Here is a 23,420-nt window from a genome sequence, read left to right on the forward strand (position 1 = left end):
ATATATTAGTCTATTGTGTATTTCTATATATACTTTTGCACTGGTTTTGTCAGTACTTCTGTCACCAAGACAATGTCCTTGTATGTGTAAGCATACTTGGCAATAAAGCTCATTCTGATTCTGACTTTAAACAGCAGAGAAACTATCAGGTCGCGCAGTAACCGAGACACACCAGCAGATGGCGACAAAACACTCTCATCACAAAACACATAGTGGTGTTTTGCTCCCTCCTTTTCCTCCAAAGACACACGAACGGGAGTAACACCGGCAGTATTAACTGTTATCACACTGTCACCGGAGGAGACACATCAGATAAAGCCATAATAAACAGGTATAACGGGGGAAAACAGCGGAATCCGGTATGTAGCGCTGTTACACTCTTAAATGGGATTATATTTATTCCTTGCACGATATTTTTTGTGTGTGCATTATTGTTAATATTTGCGGTGTTGCATAAGCGAAGGCAGTCCATATAGAAAAAAATTAAATAAAACTATAACAGCTGAACGGATACTGTATATAAGGTAAAATATATACTGCAGGCCCTAGGCTAGTAATATATATATATATATATATATATATATATATATATATATATATATATATATATAGAAATAACGGAACTGCTGTCTGTACAGCGGATCATATATAATGTGATGCGGCGGATCTTTTCCCGTTATGTGGTAAGACATGATTCCCCATCGCGGCGTGACGCAAGAACGCGTCTGAAAAGCAAAGGGTCACAGCTATCGCACATGAAAGACTACCGGCAAAGGTTATGCACGAGTTTTTCTCGACGCGACAAAACTAAAACGCTTTCTAGGAAGCATTCTGGCATGTCTTGCAGCAAATTTACAGCTTTGTTGATTATAACGCGAGCGCAGTTTGTACGCGTCGTGCGCGTGCAGTGTAACATCTGTTCTTCACGCAAACATCTGTGTTTCATCATTCAGCGGTACGCGTTTTCTTTCACTGCTTCTGGTTGTTTTTTCCCCCTTTGCTCCATATTGGTCATATGGAGAGATTTAGACTGGCAACGCTCTGATCATCGCAGGATTAAACGGGCCCACGGACGCGGCTGCGAAGCCCCTCCACCCGTGCAATCTGCCCCCAGAGGCAGCATTAATACATACTGTATGTGGGTACAGGTATGCCAGGACGCAGCGGATCACCAACATCAGGTCGCGTCGACGTGCGCGCACTCGTGTGTCGTGCGCGCTCTTGAGAGATTGAATAGAACTGGATTCTCTGCAGCAGAATTATGTCAGCAGACTCCATCAACGACCTCGTGTTCAGATATTGTGAACATTTCTTTTTCTTCTGCATACTTTGACAGTTCACTGATAAAATAAATCATCATTAGTGTACTGTGTCCTTGGACTAGCAAAGTTACTTAAAGGAGTAGTTCACCCAAAAATTTAAATTCTGTCATTTACTCACCCTCATGCCATCCCAGATGTGACTTCCTTTAGTCTGCTGAACACAAACAAAGATTTTTAGAAGAATACTTTAGCTCTGTTGGTCCATACAATGCAAGTGAATGGTGACCAGAAATTTGAAGCTCAGAAAAACACATAAAGGCAGCATAAATGTAATCCACACGACTCCAGTGGTTAAATCTGCATCTTCAGAAGTGATATGATAAGTGTGGGTGAGAAACAGATCAATATTTAAGTCCTTTTTTACTATAAATCTCCACTTTCACATTCTTCTTGTGTTTTTGGCGATTCACATTCTTCATGCATATCGCCATCTACAGGGGAGGGAGGAGAATTTATAATAAAAAAGAACTTCAATTTTGATCTGTTTCTCACCCACATCTATCACATCGCTTCTGAAGATAGATTTAACCACTCGAGTCATATGGATTACTTTTATGCTGCTTTTATGTGCGTTTTGGAGCTTAAAAATGTTGGCACCCATTCACTTACATTGTATGGACCTACAGAGCTGAGATATTCTTCTAAAAATCTTCGTTTGTGTTCAGCAGATGAAAGAAAGTCACATCTGGAATGGGATAAGAGTGAGAAAATTATGTGAATTTTCATTTTTGCGTGAACTATCCCTTAAAGTAGAAAAGAATACCTTGTAGATTACGTTTTCTTGTAGATTTTCGACAGTTACTGCTGTATGAAGATTTCCATGCCGATCCACTGAAAAATAAAATACAATACAATCAGATAAGATAAAATAAAACATTTAAACATACTTGCTGTATGTGCATAGACACTTGACATATTGTATGAATCATTTGATGGATTAATTAAACTCAAACTCTAAACTCTAATGTTGCCATTAAAAATCAAGTTGTCTTAATTAAACATTACTTGGAAATATCAGTTTTGGGCTCATAACTCAAATATCTAAGTTCCTTGAACATATTTATCTTAAAAATCTATGGACTTAAGATTTTAAGTGATAATAACTCAAAAAATTGAGGACAAAATTGAGGCTATGGAGAATACTCATGCGCTATTTAATATGTTTCCTTGGTCAAAGGGAACAAATGGGGGTGTCTAAACAGTTTTAGCTGTTTTGTAGTATTATTCATGTTGCTTAGTTGCAAATAGTTGTTTCGTGTGATGTCACCATTAGGGTTATCTGTGTCCCCTTTAGTCAAGTTGGACCCTGTTTGTACTATTTCAGATTTCCTTGTGCATGTGCAACTGAAGTACAGGAATATATTCATTTCTGTGGATAATTTAGTTTATATAATGACTGATTAGAATCAGTTACAATCTTTATTTGAGCTGTGTCGTTGTATGATCTAAGTTTGAGAGAGTGAAACGGCACACTGTCTTTCTGCACACACACACACACACACACAAACACACACACACACGTTGGTGCGGCTATCCTTATGAGGACTCTCCATAGACATAATGATTTTTATACTGTACAAACTATAGATTCTATCCCCTAACCCTACCCTAAACCTAACCCTCACAAAACACTTTCTGCATTTGCATTTTTACATATTCAATAAAACATCGTTTAGTATACATATATATATATATATATATATATATATATATATATATATATATATATATATATATATTCATTTATTTATTTTTCTCCCCTTTTCTCCCCAATTTGGCATGCGCAATTCCCAATGTGCTCTAAGACCTCGTGGTGGTGTAGTGACTCGCCTCATTCCGGGTGGCGGAGGACGAATCTCAGTTGCCTCCACATCTGAGACCGTCAATCCATGCATCTTATCACGTGCCTTGTTGAGCGTGTTACCATGGAGACATAGCGCATGTGGAGTCCTCACGCTATTCCCTGCGGCATCCACACACAATTTACCACACGCCCCACTGAGAGCAAGAACCACATTATAGCGACCACGAGGAGGTTACCCCATGTGACTCTGCCCTCCCTAGCAACTGGGCCAATTTGGCTGGAGTCACTCAGCATGCCCTGGATTCGAACTCAGGACTCCAGAAGTGGTAGTCAGCGTCAATACTCGCTGAACTACTCAGGCCCCACCATTTAGTATGTTTTTTAAGTGATATGAATTATGGGGACACAAGAAATGTCCTCATATACCACATTTATAGCATAATACCCTTGTAATTACCAGTTTGCAACCTAAAAAGTCATAGAGAGTCCTCGCCACTACCATCCACCCCAACGGAGCAGCCGCGGCCATCCGCTGGGGGACAGAGGAGTCCTGCCGCCTGGAAGCGGAGGAACGGCCGCCGACCGCAAGGGGAGGAGGTGCTCCTGGCTGACCGCCTGGAGCAGGAGAACCACTGCCAGGGGCGGGGGAGACCCTTCCTTCCACCGAAAACGCGGCGGGGCGTTCCGTCCGCCAGGGGCTGGAGGACTGCCTCCGATCCGCCCGGGGAGGCGTGGCTGTCATCCACCAGAGGGTGGAGGAGTGGCCGAGGACCAGGCTACAGCGTATCGGAGAACCGGCAAGTAAATTTTTTTCTCTTTCTCTCCTCTCTCTCTCCCGCTGCCGCTCTGTGTTGGCCTTTTCCCTCTCTTTTTAAATGGTTTTGTTAATTTGGCACGATCGCCGTTACGGCGTGTAGGTGCCACATTTTTTTTTGTTTCCCTCCCCTTGTTCCCTCCCCTGATCCAGGTAGACAGGGATGACCTGCCGGCAGACAGGGCGGAAGGCATGCCCCCCCCAGGGAAAGGGGGGGGGGTTGTACGTCATGCCGGGGGCTCCTCGGCCTGAGAGAATGGGGGAGGAATGTGGCAGGGTGGAGGGCGGGGCCGGGTCGTGATTCTACACACCCGGCTCCTAATCAGGCTGATTAGCCCGAGAGGGATAAAGGCCGACTGGAGACGGCAGTGCGACAGAGTTATGGACAGCTGTCCGACACCTGTGTGTGTGTTTGTCTTTTTGGTTCAGTTTATAATTAACTATTATTTATATTATCAAGCCGGTTCTCGCCTCCTCCTTTCCATTGATGTGTTACACTGGTGCCGAAACCCGGGAAGGAGGAGGGATGCGACGTAGTAGAGTCCTCGCCACTACCATCCACCCCAACGGAGCAGCCGCGGCCATCCGCCGGGGGACAGAGGAGTCCTGCCGCCTGGAAGCGGAGGAATGGCCGCCGACCGCAAGGGGAGGAGGTGCTCCTGGCTGACCGCCTGGAGCAGGAGAACCGCTGCCAGGGGTGGGGGAGACCCTTCCTTCCACCGAAAACGCGGCGGGGCGTTCCGTCCGCCAGGGGCTGGAGGACTGCCTCCGATCCACCCGGGGAGGTGTGGCTGTCATCCACCAGAGGGTGGAGGAGTGGCCGAGGACCAGGCTACAGCGTATCGGAGAACCGGCAAGTAAATTTTTTTCTCTTTCTCTCCTCTCTCTCTCCCGCTGCCGCTCTGTGTTGGCCTTTTCCCTCTCTTTTTAAATGTTTTTGTTAATTTGGCACGATCGCCGTTACGGCGTGTAGGTGCCAAATTTTTTTTTGTTTCCCTCCCCTTGTTCCCTCCCCTGATCCAGGTAGACAGGGATGACCTGCCGGCAGACAGGGCGGAAGGCATGCCCCCCCCAGGGAAAGGGGGGGGTTGTACGTCATGCCGGGGGCTCCTCGGCCTGAGAGAATGGGGGAGGAATGTGGCAGGGCGGAGGGCGGGGCCGGGTCGTGATTCTACACACCCGGCTCCTAATCAGGCTGATTAGCCTGAGAGGGATAAAGGCCGACTGGAGACGGCAGTGCGACAGAGAGAGAGTTACGGACAGCTGTCCGACACCTGTGTGTGTGTTTGTCTTTTTGGTTCAGTTTATAATTAAACTATTATTTATATTATCAAGCCGGTTTTCGCCTCCTCTTTCCATTGATGTGTTACAATTGGCTAAACAGTTAACCAGGAGACAACATGAGCTTATATACTGATCTGGATGAGCTGACCGGCTGATTTTGATTTCTCGCATCTTATAGTTCTTTAGACTCAATAAATCTGTTTTCATTAAGTCACTCATTACTGTCTGCCCATTTCGCCATTGATTCGTTCACTTGTGTAGCGTCAAGACTCTAAAACTACAGTAGTTCTTTCATTCTTTCTTTCTTTTTTCTTTCTAATGTCTGGAATAGTGATAGATTGATATACCTGTCAATATTTGGCTATTTTGAGAATATCACATCGGATGGTAACTGAGACAGTATGATTGACATGTAAACAAACAAACAAACAAACAATCACATTCACTTTTTTACATTAATTTCTTACAGTAAGTTAATGCATAAACTTATACTAAGTTTATGCATTACATTTCAGACAGTGTCACATTAAAAGGGTGTGGTTGAAGGCTTAGTGGTGTATATGTGGGATTATAATCCTGGGCAGAGGTGTTAAATTAAGGAGCACAGTTGGATTATTCTGGATTTGAAGCACAATACAACATTACCTCCTGTTTAGATCTGACACAGTCTCACACTGAAACCATGACAACAGGCCTGTGGAGAAAGAGAAGAGCTGAGCAACTGGACTCAGAATCACGTTACTATACCAACATTTGTGCAGAATGATTTTTTATACGTATCGCAGCAGGTTTCTGGTGAAATGAGCACTAGAGGTGCTACAACAGCAATTACTTTTATTCAATTTCACACAAATCACGAGTAAAGCGGTAGATTATCAATTCATAAACAGTGACCCCATTTACATGCACTTATAAAAAGGTTTATTCTGGGGGTTTTGCAGAAAGCGGCATTCTGAAATGTCATGTAAAGTAGAACACCGGTTTCCTTACGCCGTTTAAGGGATTAAGAGCAAGCAGTTGAACACACCTGGGTTTCTCCCGGAGAACAAGGCTTATTGTGGCCATGTAAATGCATAAGCAGCATTCTAATTGGTTTTTGAGGAGTGCCCATGTGCGTGAACAGACCGGATAACAAACGTCATAGGATGGAGCCCAACAACATGTCAACACAGCAGAAAGAATTCAGCATTTCTAGAAGTACAGTGGGAAAAGCACATACTGTACACTATAAACTGTACCCATTTATACACACCGGTGTAAAATATAGGCTGTCCCTCACATTCGTGTATATGCGCTTGTACATTGGGGAATCCCAGAGTTTTACATAAGAGGAAAACCCCACTATTGCAGCGCAATTCTGCTGCAAATTTTTAAGGAAACAAACACAGCAACTACAAAAAAAAAATTGCGTTGCTGTGGAGAAAGCCGCTTACTGACCGAGCCGCATGTATACAGGAGTAAAAAGAAAGCCGCGAACACAGCTCATGTAAACCCATACTCTGATTTCTAGCCTTAAGCAGCTGTCTCATAATAAATAGCTTCTGGTGTCCATGTAAACATAGTCAATTACTTTTTGCCCAATTTTTTGACTTCCAAACACTTTTACTTATAAGGCGATACATTTTAAGGTTTGCATTACATAACCAGCTACATTTACAAGCTTGTTCAAGTGCGATCAAATTGCATGGTAGATAAACTGATAGGGACCAGGGTACGAGTCCTGAAGAGCACACGAGTTGACACGTGAACGGAAAGTTTCATAGAAGCACCACAAAATGATGTGGTTGTTTTAGCAATTGTTTTTTATCTCACGTTTGCTTTTTCTGACACTATCGGTTAGGTTTAGGTTTAATGTTTAGGGAAGGGAGGTAAGTTTTGTTGATTTAAAACTCAGTAAAACTCATCTGTTTGGGAGAAAATTGAACTCGCTTTTAGCGCCACACAGTGGACATTTCACACTGGAATTGCCACAATACGTGTGATGAACAACGTAATACCATTTTGCAAAAATGTCGCCAGAGTCACATAATTTCCATGAGATCAGGCTGGAGATGAGGGAGGCACAGAAAAGTCGACGGAAGTGATAGATATAATGTTTAAGGGGCCCAGAGTTCCATTAAACTTCAATGGCTAAACACATTTGGAGTCAGTACACACACTTTAGATCTGTTATCAGGGTCAGAGAATGAAGGGTGGGGTTTGGTCAAAGGTATTCAGGAAAACAACATACAGAGTATTTTTACTGGATTTTGGATTCAGGTGTGGTGAAAGAACAACTGGAACAAACCAGGTCATACCAGCTTAAAGGAGCTATTAGCAGTTTTATTTTTTTGTGGTATAGCACACAGAAAATGTGTGCAACCTTACAGATACCACTGAAATAGGTGTCCTGAGAAATCACACCTGTGACAGCCGTAGGCTCTGTAAAAAGGGACGCCATTGTTTAGCCAATCACAAGGCTTTGAGGAGATCTCTGCCTGTCAGTCATTTTTGCATATTCGGCTTTGCGGACATGTCTTTGGTGGGCAGGAGTTTTGAGAGAGGGGTGGTCTTATTCAGTGGCTAAGTCTAGTGAAAGTTAGCAGAATGGCTAACATCACTTAGAGCACCTTTAAAATGGTCCAACTGCTGTTTGGAACATGGTAGTTGGTGTATTGCTTGTCCAAGTTGGAATGGAATACCATGTAACTAGCTTGACCAAGATGGTCTAACAGGTCAAAACCAGTACTACCAGATGTTAGACCAGCTGATAAAGCATTTAGACTTGCTTGGACCAGCTACAAACCAGCCAGCTACCATCAGAAGCTGGTTTCAGCTGGATTTTCCAGCTGGGTTTGTGCCTCCTTTGCTGATAAGTGTTCTTGCCCGTACCAGCTGCTTGTGTTCTCAGGTCGGCTTCACCTACTTTTCTCTCCTCCTCCTCTCTCTCTATCATTCCCTCCCTCTATATTCTACCTTCCTCCCACCCAGCTGTCTTTCATTAGATCTCCCTATCTTCTTTTACTCCTCCTCCTCTCCTTATCTTCCTGTTCAGTCTCTCTACATCCCTGCATTAAGCTGAAGAGCAACATGTTAATCAGTACAATTTACTGTGTATTTTGGCCTGTGTGTATATGTTTACCTTGCAAAAAATTACTATGGTGAAATCTAAAATGTTTCTTGGTACCATGTTAAAGGGTTAGTTCACCCAAAAATGAAAATTCTCTCATCATTTACTCACCCTCATGCCATCCCAGATGTGTATGACTTTCTTTTTTCTGCAGAACACAAGCGAAGATTTTTAGAAGAATATCTCAGCTCTGTAGGTCCATACAACACAAGTGAATGGGTGCCAAAATTGTGAAGCTCCAAAGTCCACACAAGGGCAACATAAAAGTACTCCAGACAACTTTGGTGGTTAAATCCATATCTTCTGAAGCAATATGATAGGTGTGGGTGAGAAATGAAAGCGAGCTGCTAGAGCCAAGTGTCATGAGTTTCATCCGCTCACATTGAACACAATCAGTCTCAGTGAGCACTGTTAGTAAAACAGTGCTCAAGCTCGTCAGACAGAGGGATGTAACACTCAAACAATGGAAAACACTAAAGAAACACTGCTGTCTTTACAAAGACGTGCTTTCAGCATTTTAGTTTTCTTCAGTACACTATTTTATGAGTGCGATGTAAACACTGCAAACCCATTGGAGTTTTTGAAGGGGTGCTTTTTTTTTGCAAGAACACTTTAGGGAGAAGAACAGAACTCATCCTTGATGATCGGGTGCAGATCAACAGCGAAGCGTTGGTTAAGGGTTTCAGAGCATGTGAGATGTCTATGCTACCCTGGAAAAGGAAAATCCTGATGGTGTGACATTGGGCTCCAGCTTATATAATCATGATGACATCAGGGCTAAGCTTCACCAGCCAATCAAATTAGTGTGATGGTACAGGGTTTCAAAGTCAACGCCCCCTGAAAGGTGCTCCCGTAAAGTCAGCTTCTGACGCAGTGTCGAAGTTACCTGATTGAAAATTAAGCATATTTTTTTGGACATGGTACTATGGTAATACCATTTATTTAAATAGTTAAAGTACATGGATATACCATGTTTTTTTATTTTTTATTTATTTAATTTTTTTTTGAGATGGAACAATTGGTAATACTGTTTTTTAAAGATGTGATACTATGCTAAGCCTATGTTTTTTGTTATGGTAATTTTATGTTTTTTGGACATTGGTACCATGGTAAAACCATATTTTTTGTACATGGTGCTATGGTAATAAATTTGTTTACATTGGTACAGTACCATGGTAAGACCATGTTTATTTATTTATTTATTTTTGGAGGTGGTACCATTGGTAATACCATGGTTTGGACATTGATACATTGGTAACAAACCTCTTGGGCCAAACCTACTTAAGTGGGCGATGAAGTTGCATTCAAATATCTGTGTCATTAAAGCGGATGTGATATTATTCCGTTAGCTAGCTATAAACATGTCAGCAGTTTAACTTTAAATAACTTGCTCAGCAACCACTAAGCAACCACTAGCGGTGATGACCTGCAAACTTCTGGCAAACATTTGCGGCAAATCACAAGCTCATTTGCATGTGAAAATATAGAGCGGCAAATTTGTGGCAAGATCGCAGCTAGTTTGCCAGAACTCTATGTATTGCACGTATAGCATGCATTGCAAGAAGCATCTGCGTTCACGTACTTGCGTAGAGCACAGTATGTTTCGGGCTACACTACTCACTGTGAGTCAGCACTGACGTGTGTGTATTAGCATAACATTTAACATTCATTAGTCATTAGTAAAACTGCCTGAATTGCATTCACACACGTGTGTGTGTGCATGTGAGCGTGTTTGATATCTTCTGCAACCGATGCTGAAATATCTGGCACTCATTAATAGGATGTTCTGGTGCTATCTTGAGTCTGTTTCCATGACAACAATCTCAATAAACTCTGTTATGTAGAAATACATTCTCAAAGATAAAATGGTGTGAAGTGACTTGCCAATGTCGGATGAATAGGAAGCTCAGTGCAGCACTACGACTAGATTTCAGTAGAGTTTGGCGTTAACATGTTGCAAATTGAGAGCTGATGTTTGCAATTTTTAAAATACTTTCCATCTCAGCTTAATATGCAGAGACAACTATAAGTAAGCTATTCATTCTGTAGAACGATTTCCCTGAAAAGTGTAAACGCCATGGCCAAGTGGTGCTTTCAAAACACTGCGCTGGTTGTTTGTGCGTCGTTTTGCTCCTCGAGATTCAAAATCAATATTCAATTACGCATTGTGTCATGTTGGACATACAGATGAAGAATGTAGCTCAGTGACGTAAAAACCTGCAGCAGCTTGATTGTAACTGCATGTAAACGTACAGATTGTGTGGTGTAATCAATTTAAATCATGCACAGCGGGTGAGTGTGTTACTTCAAAGGTTTAAATGAGGATCAGATATCATCTGGTTCAAAGTGCACTGACGCGATTAAACTCACACACACACATTCCCAGATGTATGCTGGGTAGCAGTTCAAGGTTTACTTCAGTAAAACTGCTCATTCATTCTTTGTTTTCTCATCAATGGCTTCTCGTCTTTAAAGTGAGTCGGCTGATTGGTCCTTCTCTTTCCAGGTGTGGAGATAATTAGTTAGTGTGCGATTACCTGTATGTGTTGATGGTCGAAGGACATTTCTGTCCGGTAGGATATTATACATATTTTGTGCTGAATCTAAGACAGACAATCTTGTACTCAAGCTTAGTGCTTGACGTTCAGAATAATCTAGATTCTACAGAATGCTGTGTCTTTTCTGACTATCACAAGACCAAACCACTATTAACATGCAAACTAAATTTTTTCAGCCTTTTCTGTTCCTCTATAGATTGAAACTGAAAGCTGAAATTTTATAATGGTCTCCCTGAAGAACACTGTTTTGCTCTGAGATTGCTTCTTCATAGCTCACAAGTTTGAATGGAATTGTCAGTTACTGTATCTTCATCTCAGATGTTTCTTCAAAATACAAATAGACACAAATGAGACGGTTGTTGAGTGTTGAGCTATTACATTAAAGTTGATAGGATAGGGGGCCTGGGTAGCTCAGCGAGTATTGATGCTGACTATCACCCCTGGAGTGCTGAGTGACTCCGGCCAGGTCTCCTAAGCAAACAAATTGGCCCGGTTGCTAGGGAGGGTAGAGTCACACGGGGTACCCTCCTCGTGGTCGCTATTATGTGTGGTTCTCGCTCTCTGTGGGGCGCGTGGTGATTTGTGCGTGGATGCTGCGGAGAATAGCATGGGCCTCCACACGCGCTATGTCTCCACGGTAACGCGCTCAACAAGCCACGTGATAAAATGCGCGGATTGACGGTCTCAGACACGGAGGCAACTGAGATTCGTCCTCCGCCACCCGGATTGAGGCGAGTCACTACGCCACCATGAGGACTTAGAGCGCATTGGGAATTGGGCATTCCAGATTGGGGAGAAAAGGGGAGAAAAAAACAAAAACAAAAAAAAGTTAGAAGAATTTGATGAGAAATGTTTGAGTTTATATTAATCTGGCACAGTTTCAGTTGGGTTGTCATTGTTGCTCGACCTTATTCATGTCACCGAGGCCTTGTGCAAGACACTAAATATCCGTGATTTAGTGTTAACAGATAGCAGGAACATTGTGCCAGTCAAAACAGGCCTGATATTCCCTCTGTTAGAGAGATAGATGGACAGAGGTCAGGTTGATGGAAAAACAGCAGGATGGAAGTGGAAAAAACAAGAGTTGTGCAGTGATAAGAAAATGAAAATAAAGGTCAACTTGGAGCAGCATGTATTTCCATGCTGGTCCAGACTGGTTAATACTGGTTTGGCAGTGGTCTACCTGGTGGACTAGCCATGTTGTTATTCAGGAAGGTTAAGGTTTAACTGGTTAAGCTAGTTAAGAAGCCCGGTGGGGACACCAGCATCCCAAAACACAACTTAGAGGCCGTTCATACGAAACGCGCTAAAAGAAGCTAGAAGAAGCGCAGCAAATAGAACAGAACACAGGATTCTTGAGATGCAGTTTTTAAGAGTTAAGTTCTTTGTAACCAGACACGGCCTTTTAAAAGCTTTGCGCTCATGCGTGAGACGCTGAAAAACCAGTGAGACACTGTTTAACCACGCAACGGTCAAAGGTGAAAAATTCAACGCTGATTAGTTTGCAAAATCAGGGCTGCATCTTCAAAAATAATGACGGTTTCCAAACATAAACAAGTCCATAGAAGCTGTTCAAGATCACAAATTAATTGTACCCATAATCTTGACATAATAATCTCGACAAAACAGCAAAGAAAAATAACTGTAATGCATGGCTTCTAGACTACTATTATTAAATGGCTGGCACAAACATGATGCCACAATTAGCTTAAATATTTGATATTTATACTGTAAGTATACAGTAAATAATCCTTCTTTTAGTAAGTAAACTGAAAAAAATAAATGATGGACGTCCGGAGTATATACATATGTATAATATTATAAATATTATGATTTGGGATGCACTATTTCTAATCTCACATACTATTTTGAATGGATAGTTGGCGAATTGGCAAGCCCATGTTCTACAATTCTCTTTCTCAATTTCAGTTTCAACATTTTAGCATTTTTGCTAGCATGACAAAAACATTTTCAGCAGAAAAAGTCTATTTTCAGCCTCTTACAAGAAGAAGCAAAAGAGGAAACCAGTGAACAATTGCTGATTTATAGGCTGAAACAGTGCAGAGATTTCCAGTCAGCAGAAATCAGGAGAGGAAAAGAAGAAGGAAGAGAGGGTGGAGACAAAGCAAGAAAGAGATGTCGTGATTGGCTGAATGGAGGGGAGGAATGAGGGAGGAGGAGGGAGAGAGAGAAAGTGTGTAACTGTCTTCAAGTCGTTCAAATTCCAAATATGATTAGTCTTATTTTCCACACGAACACCTTGTGACATTTTCTATCTCACTTTCTGTCTCTCTCTCGTCTTCTTTTAAACTTCATTCCATTTCAATATGTTTAGTAGTAAAGGTTCATTCATTCATTCATTCATTCATTTCAGGTAAAATGATCATTACAGCTGCTTTTACACTTTCAGTCATGAATACAGTTTACAAGTGGGGTCCAAAAGTCTGAGACCAAAAAAAGTTATGATGTAGAAATATGTAAGATTATGCATTATTTCTAGCTCGCAAAGCAAATTTGACATTGATTGTTAACATGGTAACATTCTCAAATCATGCTGGTTAACATGATCATCAGGTTTTGCACAAATTTGTGGAGTCCATGCCAACTCGAGTGCATTCTTTAAAAAACAGGGACATATTCACATCATCATTTACATGAGGAAAAAATCAAGTCTTGTCCCACATTTTATTCAGTCAAATATCCCATTTCAATCAGAAATACATCAGGTTATGAAAATAAAATGTGTTGCGAATATGCTTGGGATCGATGCCTTTTTCATGCATCGATAATCAGAAAATATTCCCTATGATTATCAAACTATATCTGCGTTTTTTCAGATATAAATAGGCCTAATTGTTGCACAATAGTTTGTCTCTTTACACATATTTCTCAACACAACTTTGGTAAAGTGTGAGCGTTGCACACTGGACGCATCTGCTGGACGAAATGGCACATTCTAAAATTCTAAACAATTATTTGCGATGAAGGTATGCACACCGCCGCCATTTGGCATCTGTCGGTGGAACCCAGCTACGACTGGAGGCTGCTCAAAATTCACACAGTTGTCCATTAAATTCGACCCAAATCATTATCAAAGGACATAGATTATTTACTCTAGCCATCACTGGATGATAAAGTGTGTCTATGTATCTTTCTGTGACGAGGAGGTTAGTCGCAGCCGCAGCCCCCTCGTGTGTGATCAGGCTCCAAAATGCCTGCCGATCTTCCGCATGGGCCTGGAGCAGGAGTTGAAAACGCTGCTCCTGCTCCAGCCGCAGCTCGACGAGGGCCTGGTGTTGATTCCGTTGGATGCCAGCGAGGGTCTGGATCACTTCGGCCAGTGGTGAAGACTCCATAAAAGACGTAACTCCTTCCACGGGTTTCCAGGTTTCAGCACCACTATAACAGGTAAAGGTAGGGGAGGGAAGAGGCGGGAACTGGCTGAACAGTCAACATAAAGTTTAATGGACAACATAAACTTAAACCAACATAAAACATAAGGACACGCACAGCATGGCCGCATGCGTCTCTCTCTCTCCCTCTTGAACCGGCCTCTCCGGCTGCCCCTTATCTCTCTCTCCTGCAGATCAGCTGATTCAGCGGCGGCCATGCTCCATCACGGCCTGGCCACGCCCTCCTCCTCATCATACTTTCATATAGCCTCCACAATGTATTTTCAGTTTTTGTGGTGTGATAGCTTGAATTAAACCTACTCAAGGCTACATGCAAAGAAATTGCATAACAAGCATTGCCATTTCTATTCATTTGCGCATTTACACCAGTTTCATACACTAACCTGCAAACTCATCAACGACTGGCTTCAGTATTAAGTACTGAAAATGTAATATAATCCCCTTGTGCTCTCCCAAAGCTATTTCACCTACATTACACTACATAAACTGGAAGGCCAACTGACAGTGAATAGGAAAGCACACGAATTAGGCTTTTAATTTAAATGTTGGCTAATGTTGATATATCAATGCCACAAAGACGTATCGAGTAAATATCGTGCTGATCAATAATCACTGTTTCGATATTTTATGACATACCTAGTTGCAAATGCCGTTTCATGTTGACTTTAAAACAGAATTAAGTCCAATTCTACAGTAAATCATAGTCTGGTTCCGGAAGAAAAATCCCATTCATTTTTTCCATAGGGGAATTCATTATTAATGACAATTCATGAACCTGTAAAGACAGACCTACCGAGAGCTCCGAGGTTGTTAATCAATGGTATATGTTTCTGTTGAAGCCACCAGTTAGCATTATTTCATCTTCATTTAAAAAAAAAAAAATCATGTTTAATAGCGGAATATCTAGTGAAGATCTACACTACCCATGATCCTGAAGAGACAGGTCCACCAATCAGAGAATCACAGCGATTAAAGCTCAGCAAAAGAGCTCTGCAGTGACCGCCAACTCCCATGATGCAATCAAGTCGCTCTCCCTACACTCTTAAACTACTTATTTATTTGAAAATATCTGAATATTTTGCACTACAATTAAAATATATTGTTTCTATACTTATAATCAACAACTTTAAATCAATAGTTTAATATATTTCCATCTTTTTTTATTTGATTATGTCATTCGCAATGCTTCATGGGATTGTAGTTCATTACAGAGGTTAAGTACACAGTCTTGTACATTTGTCTTTTTGTCTGCTCAAATCAAAGTTTGTAATGTTGTTATTCACCTCAGAGGTGGTTGGTTTGGTTCATGGCTTAGAACTCTTTTATGAAGAGTTTTATGAAGTCTCTACAGAAAAAAAACTACGGCAAAAAGACTTCCAGAACCAGTATGGCTGAAAAAGTGTGCGGGCACTGTTGCGCTATATTATGTGATTGTTTAAATTACTTCCAGTGGAGCACAACATGTAAAAAACCAACTTATTCTAACAAAAAGACATCTTAGGTAGTTTCATTAGCTGTGCATTGTGTGTGAGGGGTGTTAGATAAAGTAAGATTTTTGAGTTCCTCTGCAATGGGCAAACTGCAATAAGAATAAAAATAACAGATAGAAATATCGAATGAAAGGAACAGACTGGGAGAGCGAATGAACTATAAGGAGTAAAACAAGGGATGCTCTTCAGTGTGAAGAATTTCTGCAGTCAAATATCGAGATTTGACACCTGACTCATAAAAGACACTGACTGCACTGCTCACAGTTCACAATCAGTCTCTCTTTCTCTCTCTGTCTTTCAGATATCTAGCAGAGACAGGTGAATGAACTGATCGCAAATCCATATCTGCAAAGACGTTCACTCTAACGCCTTAAACATACACACACAAGCACACACTCTGAAGACGATCAGGGACTCAGATAAATGGCTGACAAACAGATCAGGTGAGTTTGCCACTTGTTTTTAAAATAACAATTCCGAATACACCCACCGACTTTCATTGGTCGGAAAACAGATAGTCTTGTCCCAAACTAATGCCGTTGGTTGAGTCATTGTCGCTGTGTTCAGGCTTGACGGGCCGTTCAAACATACGTAGCAATGTTTTGATAGTGCCACAGAGACATAGTGTTTCTTTTCGGGGGAAATCTTTATTTTCCCTTTGATGTCTCCCTGTTTCTCATTTCCTCTCAATCTTTGCTCCAGTTTGCCTGCAAAGCTTATAAACGGTGGTGTGGCCGGACTGATTGGCGTTACCTGTGTGTTTCCAATTGACTTGGCCAAGACTCGCCTTCAAAACCAGCAGAATGGATCCCGCCTCTATACCAGCATGTGAGTGTCAAATTCAGATCTCATTACAGTTTTCATGTTGTGATTGTGCATTATATAATTGTGTGTATGTTTGTGCATTCTGCAGGTCAGACTGCCTTATTAAGACCATTCGGTCGGAAGGATACTTTGGGATGTACAGAGGTATGTGATTTTTTTCAAAGCAACCTGGTCTCGTAGTGAAAACGTAACTCTATATACATTTTTGCAAGACATGTTATACGTGTCTCCAGATACAATTCCCTGCAGTTTCCAGGAGAAATTAACACTAGAGGCACTACAACAACTGTGTGTTTTATTCACTTTCACTCAAATCATGACTTTAATGGCTGATAATGACTATAAATACTTATTTTACTCTCTATTACTTAGACCCTGCTATTTTATGATATCGACACACTTTTACTAAAAAAGATACATTTTAATGCTTGTATTACAGACCCACCTACATATGTTCACCTATTCCAGAATGAACAGCTTGCATGGTAGCTCACTTGATAGAGCTTTGGACTTCATGTCAGAGGACCACAGTTCAAGTCTAGCCATGAACTCAAGCTAAAATGTGACACAACAGAGTCATAGAATTGGCACAGCATGAGGTGGTTGCATCAGAAAATGTGATTTTTGATTTGGTTAGGATGTCGTTTTTAAAAGTCTCGTTTTTATTTTAAAACACTATTGGTTAGGTTCAGGCTAAATTTTTAGATTAAACATCCATCTATAATTGACCCTAAAACCTCATCTAAACACACTATTTTACTCGCTTTTGGCGCCCCCAGCTGGACATTTCACTGAATAACTGCAGCCAAACGCGTTATACATCTCGTACATTTTGAATTGCAAAATGTTGTCATGTTCACGTACATTTCATCAGATCAGGCTGGTTATTAGTGGTGTTTGCAAAGGCCATACCATAGAGCTGCATACATGAACTCTGAGATTGTTTTAAGAATAAATGTTGTGGTACATCGGCAGTAAAAGGTGTTTACACTATCCAAGCGGCTGGTGAGGTGAATTCTGACAATAAGAATCTGGTGCTCAACATGAATTTATTACACTGCTCTCTGGAATACTTGATTCTGATTGGTCAATGGCACCATCTAGTGGTCTGATATTTCTGAGTAACAACCGCACATTCATGTATCAGACTGCTCATCCGAGTATTAAAACGTATCAGACCGCTCATCCAGTATTGCGAATCATCTTTCCTGCTTGTCGGATCACAGTGCGATCTCTACAAGTAAGCTCAAATCAATGTTTCATGCCCATTTGTTTATTTATTTGGCAAGTAGTCTTGTAATACCGTAGGCTGGAGAATGAGTAGTCAGATGGTAATTTTTACAAAATAAACACCAACAGAACTCCGGCGCAAACCGGAGATGGATTTCAGCACTTCAGCGATTTATTTCTTCTCACATAATTACATAATTTCAACGCAAATCAATATTTTATGTTCATGTATTAATATATGGAGAGTGGTGATGGCATAGTGGGCTAAAGCATAGAACTGGTATTCAGAAGTTTGACGGTTCGATCCCCACAGCCACCACCATTGTGTCCTTGAGCAAGGCTCTTAACTCCAGGTTGCTCCGGGGGGATTGTCCCTGTAATAAGTGCACTGTAAGTCGCTTTGGATAAAAGCGTCTGCCAAATGCATGAATGTAAAAATGTAAATGTATATATTGTTATCGCAATATAAACCCCTTTGGGAAGATACAATACTCCTCCGCTTCGCGTCAGGACACCCTGCCGGGTCTTAATTTGTGATAACAAACGGCTGAGTGTACATTATCCCTTTCATATGAGATTGTTGCATTGCACCTGCCACATCTACCAGCAAACAGAACAGCTTTCATCTAAAGTCATAATCAAACAGGAAAGGTTTGTTTGTGTAGACGAAATTGAAAATGTACCATTCTTTTCTCTTCTTTTCATTCTCTCTCTCTCTCAGGTGCTGCAGTGAATTTAACTCTCGTCACTCCAGAAAAAGCCATCAAGTTGGCGGCAAATGATTTTTTCAGGTTTCACCTCTCTAAGGACGGGTGAGAAACATAAACAAACACATATGAGCAAACATGCAGCACATGTACAAATCACTATAAACATGGTGACTAGCCCTTTTAGGTGACTGTGCAGTTCACACACACTGACACATCGTCTGGACTGATACACTGGTTGGTTTCATTCCCGGCCTTGAACACTTCCACACACACTCACTCACACACACACACACACACACACACAAAGCTCGACATTTCTCATTTCTCTGTGAAATATGTCAGGTTACAGTGACATTCTGTAAAATGCATTAAATTATTTATTTATCAGTCTGTAAATGTATTTATTTGGCTTACTCTTTCCATTAATGTTCATGTTAAACTTAAAGGGACAGTTCACCCAAAAATGAAAATTCTCTCATCATTTACTCACCCTAATGCCATCCCAGATGTGTGTTACTTTCTCACTTCTGCAGAACACAAATTAAGATTTTTTTAAAAATATCTCAATCCTGCAGGTCCATACAATGCAAGTGAATGCTGGCCAGAACTTTGAAGCTCCAAAAAGCAAATAAAGGCAGCATAAAAGTAATCCATAAACTTCCAGAGGTTTAATCCATGTCTTCAGAAGCGATATGATAGGTGTGGGTGAGAAACAGATCAATATTTAAGTCCTTTTATACTATAAATTCTCCTCACTCTCCAGTAGGTGATGATATTCATGAAGACTACAAATCTCCACTTTCACTTTCACATTCTTCTTTTGTTTTTGGTGATTCACATTCTTCATGAATATCATCACCTACTGGAGAGTGAGGAGAATTTATAGTATAAAAGGACTTAAATATTTATCTGTTTCTCACCCACACCTATCATATTAATTCTGAAGACATGGATTAAACAACTGGATTACTTTTATGCTGCCTTTATGTGCTTTTTGGAGCTTCAGAGTTCTGGCTACCATTCACTTGCATTGTATGGACCTACAGAACTGAAATATCCTTCTAACAATCTTTGTTTAGGTTCAGCAGAAGAAAGAAAGTCATACACATCTGAGATGGCATGAGGTCGAGTAAATGATGAGAGAATTTTCATTTTTGGGTGAACTGTCCCTTTAAGTTTCATTAGTAATTAAAAAGTAATATTATTAATGAAAAACACAAAATTAGGTTGTAGAACGAATATGCAACATTATTGTTTTGCTACTAATGGTATTAATATGTAATATTTGTAACATTTACACTCTAATTATAAACTTATTTTGTTATTTAAAAACATCTTTAATATTCCCCCCACAAAAATGTACTATATTTGTACCATGGTACTGTGGTATCAGATTACACCTTGATATTATGATATTTACCATGGTACTGTATTATTACCATATTCATGTACCATGGTATTCACATGGCACTCCAAAGTACTTCAAATAATAGCATGATATTACCATAGTACATGTCCAAATAATCATGATAATACTATGGTACTTTTTGTAAGCAAGTTATTTTCTGCAGACCTGATAAATTCTCCAACAAACATCACAAAAAGTACTTGGTATTACCATAAAAATATACCATGTTTTTTTGGCCACTAACATTATGGTATACAATAGTATTTTTATATTTACCATGGTATTCTATCACTAACATGATGGAACCATGATGGTAGTACTAGAGTATTCTTTAAAGTACCTTACAGTGCCATTTAAATATGGTAATCAAACAGTACCATGGTATATATCAAATTACCATGGTATTACCATCTGATACCATCACTGAGCGATGGTACCATCACAATATGTTTCTGTAAAAGACATGCCGGCACTGTCAGACATCTCAATCGATCCAGCACATGGAACAGTGCTGCATTACATGACAGACATTAATATTACATAGAGACAGCACAATGCCCTCTCAGATATCATCAAGATTCTCTGACCTCCTGCATCTCCATGATGATTGAAAACAGCTCCAGTGAATTATTGACCAAAGCTGCCTTGTTAGACTGTGAATTATTAATATCCCTCAGTGTGTGCGTGTGTGTGTTTGGTGATAATGAGAAAGTTTGCTCTGATTTAGAAAAAGTGTCCTAAATATCGAATTCTCCATTTATATTGTTTATTCAGGCAGAAACTCACCTTATTGCGAGAGATGCTGGCTGGTTGTGGTGCAGGTACATGTCAGGTCAGTACACAAAACACACACACAAACATTTACCAAACTGTCTTAATAGGGACATCCCATAGACTTCACATACAAATGTACCATTGTATTATAATGTTTTTGGTAATGTACCTTATTCAGTTAAAACCCTTGGAGTACCATGTAAATACCATGGTAGATGAATATGGTAATAATTCAGTATCATGGTATATACAAAGTACCATGGTATTACCATCTGATTCCATCACTGTACCATTATTTTCAAGGGAGCATATACAGAATACAAACAAAGTATCAAACATACAGCGCAACCAATGTAGTCCGATTCCCAAACAAATGGCTCTTATGAATCAGTTGTTTTGAATCTACAGCATAAAACATACAGTGTGACCAGTGTAGTCGATTCTCACACTAATGACTCTTATGAGCTGGTTCTTTTGAATCTATAGCTCCAAACATACAGCGTGACCAATGTAGTCCGATTCCCAAACAAATGACTCTTATGAATTGGTTCTTTTGAATCTACAGCACAAAACATACAGCGTGACCAGTGTAGTCGATTCTCACACTAATGACTCTTATGAGCTGGTTCTTTTGAATCTATAGCTCCAAACATACAGCGTGACCAATGTAGTCCGATTCCCAAACAAATGACTCTTATGAATTGGTTCTTTTGAATCTACAGCACAAAACATACAGCGTGACCAATGTAGTTCGATTCCCAAACAAATGGCTCTTATGAATCGGTTCTTTTGAATCTACAGCACAAAACATACAGCGTGACCAGTGTAGTCGATTCTCAAACTAATGACTCTTATGAGGTGGTTCTTTTGAATCTACAGCATGAAACATACAGTGTGACCAGTGCAGCCGATTCTTGAACAAATGGCTCTTATGAGCCGGTGCTTATGTATCAGCAACAACATGCGCTAAAAGCAGACGACTAGTAGCCTGAGACTGAGTTCGAAATGAATGAGTTGGACTCATACAGGCAAGGTGACTCTTACGAGTTACTAGACCAGTTATTGAACCAAAGAACCCATTCGAAATGAACGAGTCAAACCTACAGGCAGAATCTAAAGTCAGTTTTTCGGTCGTGTATGGCTCAGAAAGAACTGTCCAAATAACTGTCTAAGTTTGCCAAGGATTACAGAGGAGCTGCTAATATGAGCATGCGTGAACGAGCCTGGGGCGAAATGTACATTTCTTTAATGACAACCAGGGCTGTAGCAAGGAATTCTGGGCCCTGTGAATATATATTGCTCTGAGCCCCTTACTTATTAAAATAATACAGTTTCAAATTTGTTGTGGGCCCCCCTGGACCTTTGGGCCCCTAGAATCATAACCACATTTCATCCCACTAGCTATGGCCCAGATGACAAATAAACATACTGGAAATATGCTTATGACTATTTTATTAGATACAATTTTTATTAAAACATGCAAAACACTTTTCAGTCGAGAGATGTAAATGAATTGTAGTATTGTTTATTGTGCTTGCAGATTATATTTTAAGTTATAAGTTGAATCATGGTTTCTGGTGAGTTGATTAAGACTAGTTTATTCTCTTTATATGCTTTAGACATGTAGAACATATCTGTGTTTGTACATTAGTGTCTGTATTGGGTGGTTTATGTGCAAAACTTTAATGTAGTAAACTTATCCAAGATGTAATCAATATTTGTCAGTCATATTCGACATGCAGGATCACAGAATGAAACACTGATGACAATAAACACCATTATTCTAATAACTTAATTGACTGAAGTGATGTTTGGCTGGCACCGGCTGCTATTAGTTGTCATCACTCAGAGACACGTAGCAGTGGAGTCCAACACGAAGCAGAAATGGAGCTGGATCCGGCCGGTTCTAGTGACTTCAGGATAGGAGTCCTGAGGTTGAGACAGGGAAACAAATAGAATAATATTAACATAGATGCCATTACATGTATTGCAGAGTTATAGATCATGATCAATGTTTCTGGTTTCTGGTTCCGGCAGACCTAACTAAAGCAGCCTAATTGTGAGTTGAAGTATAAATTAGGTGTATGCCTGGTTAAATATATGAGTCTTTAGTCTAGACTTAAACTGAGTGAGTGTGTCTGTGTCCCGAACAGTGTTAGGGACACTATTCCATAGTTTAGGATCTACCTCCTTTTGTGGATTTTGATATTCTAGGAACTATTAACAGACCAGAATTTTGTGATAGTAATGAACGTGATGGAATATAGCATGGTAGAAGGTCACTTAAGTACTGCAGAGCTAGACCATTCAAAGCTTTGTATGTAGTTAACAAAATGTTAAAATTAATACGAAATTTAACAGATAGCCAATGTTACGATGATAAAATGGGGCTAATATGATCATATTTCTTGGTTCTAGTCAGCACTCTGGCTGCTGCATTTTGAACCAATTGAAGTTTATTTACGGGGTGCCACCCTAAAAATTAGCTTTGCCACCTCACTTGTCACCCCAACTTGGACCCCGCTCGCATCCTGGAGACGGTGCGCAATGGCTTAACCCGTCTGTGTTGCGCATGGTCCATAACAACATTCCACCAAGTCTGGGAGGACACAGCGTTCCACAAGACGACACCGCACAACACCCCCCCCACCCCCCCCAGGAAAATTCCTGGACACGCCC

General features: G+C 40.6%; 1 protein-coding gene across 4 annotated transcripts in view; it reads left to right on the forward strand.

Moving 5' to 3' along the window:
- The first annotated feature begins 248 nt into the window (after positions 1 to 248).
- Positions 249 to 23,420, forward strand: part of LOC127437195 (mitochondrial glutamate carrier 1-like) — a 36,684-nt gene continuing 13,512 nt past the window's right edge. Inside the window, exons 1-6 of one of the 4 annotated variants that reach the window (XM_051691969.1) lie at positions 249 to 331; positions 16,096 to 16,237; positions 16,497 to 16,622; positions 16,708 to 16,763; positions 18,571 to 18,661; positions 20,742 to 20,799. In XM_051691969.1, the coding sequence (XP_051547929.1) occupies positions 16,218 to 16,237; positions 16,497 to 16,622; positions 16,708 to 16,763; positions 18,571 to 18,661; positions 20,742 to 20,799 (351 nt within the window). In that variant the 5' untranslated portion in view covers positions 249 to 331; positions 16,096 to 16,217. Of the gene's footprint in view, positions 360 to 734; positions 776 to 13,452; positions 14,300 to 16,095; positions 16,238 to 16,496; positions 16,623 to 16,707; positions 16,764 to 18,570; positions 18,662 to 20,741; positions 20,800 to 23,420 lie in introns of those variants that run through there. The other 3 variants (XM_051691970.1, XM_051691972.1, XM_051691971.1) reach the window with 3 other exon arrangements.

The sequence above is a fragment of the Myxocyprinus asiaticus genome, chromosome 48, assembly GCF_019703515.2.
Source record: "Myxocyprinus asiaticus isolate MX2 ecotype Aquarium Trade chromosome 48, UBuf_Myxa_2, whole genome shotgun sequence".
NCBI classification, from domain to species: domain Eukaryota; kingdom Metazoa; phylum Chordata; class Actinopteri; order Cypriniformes; family Catostomidae; genus Myxocyprinus; species Myxocyprinus asiaticus.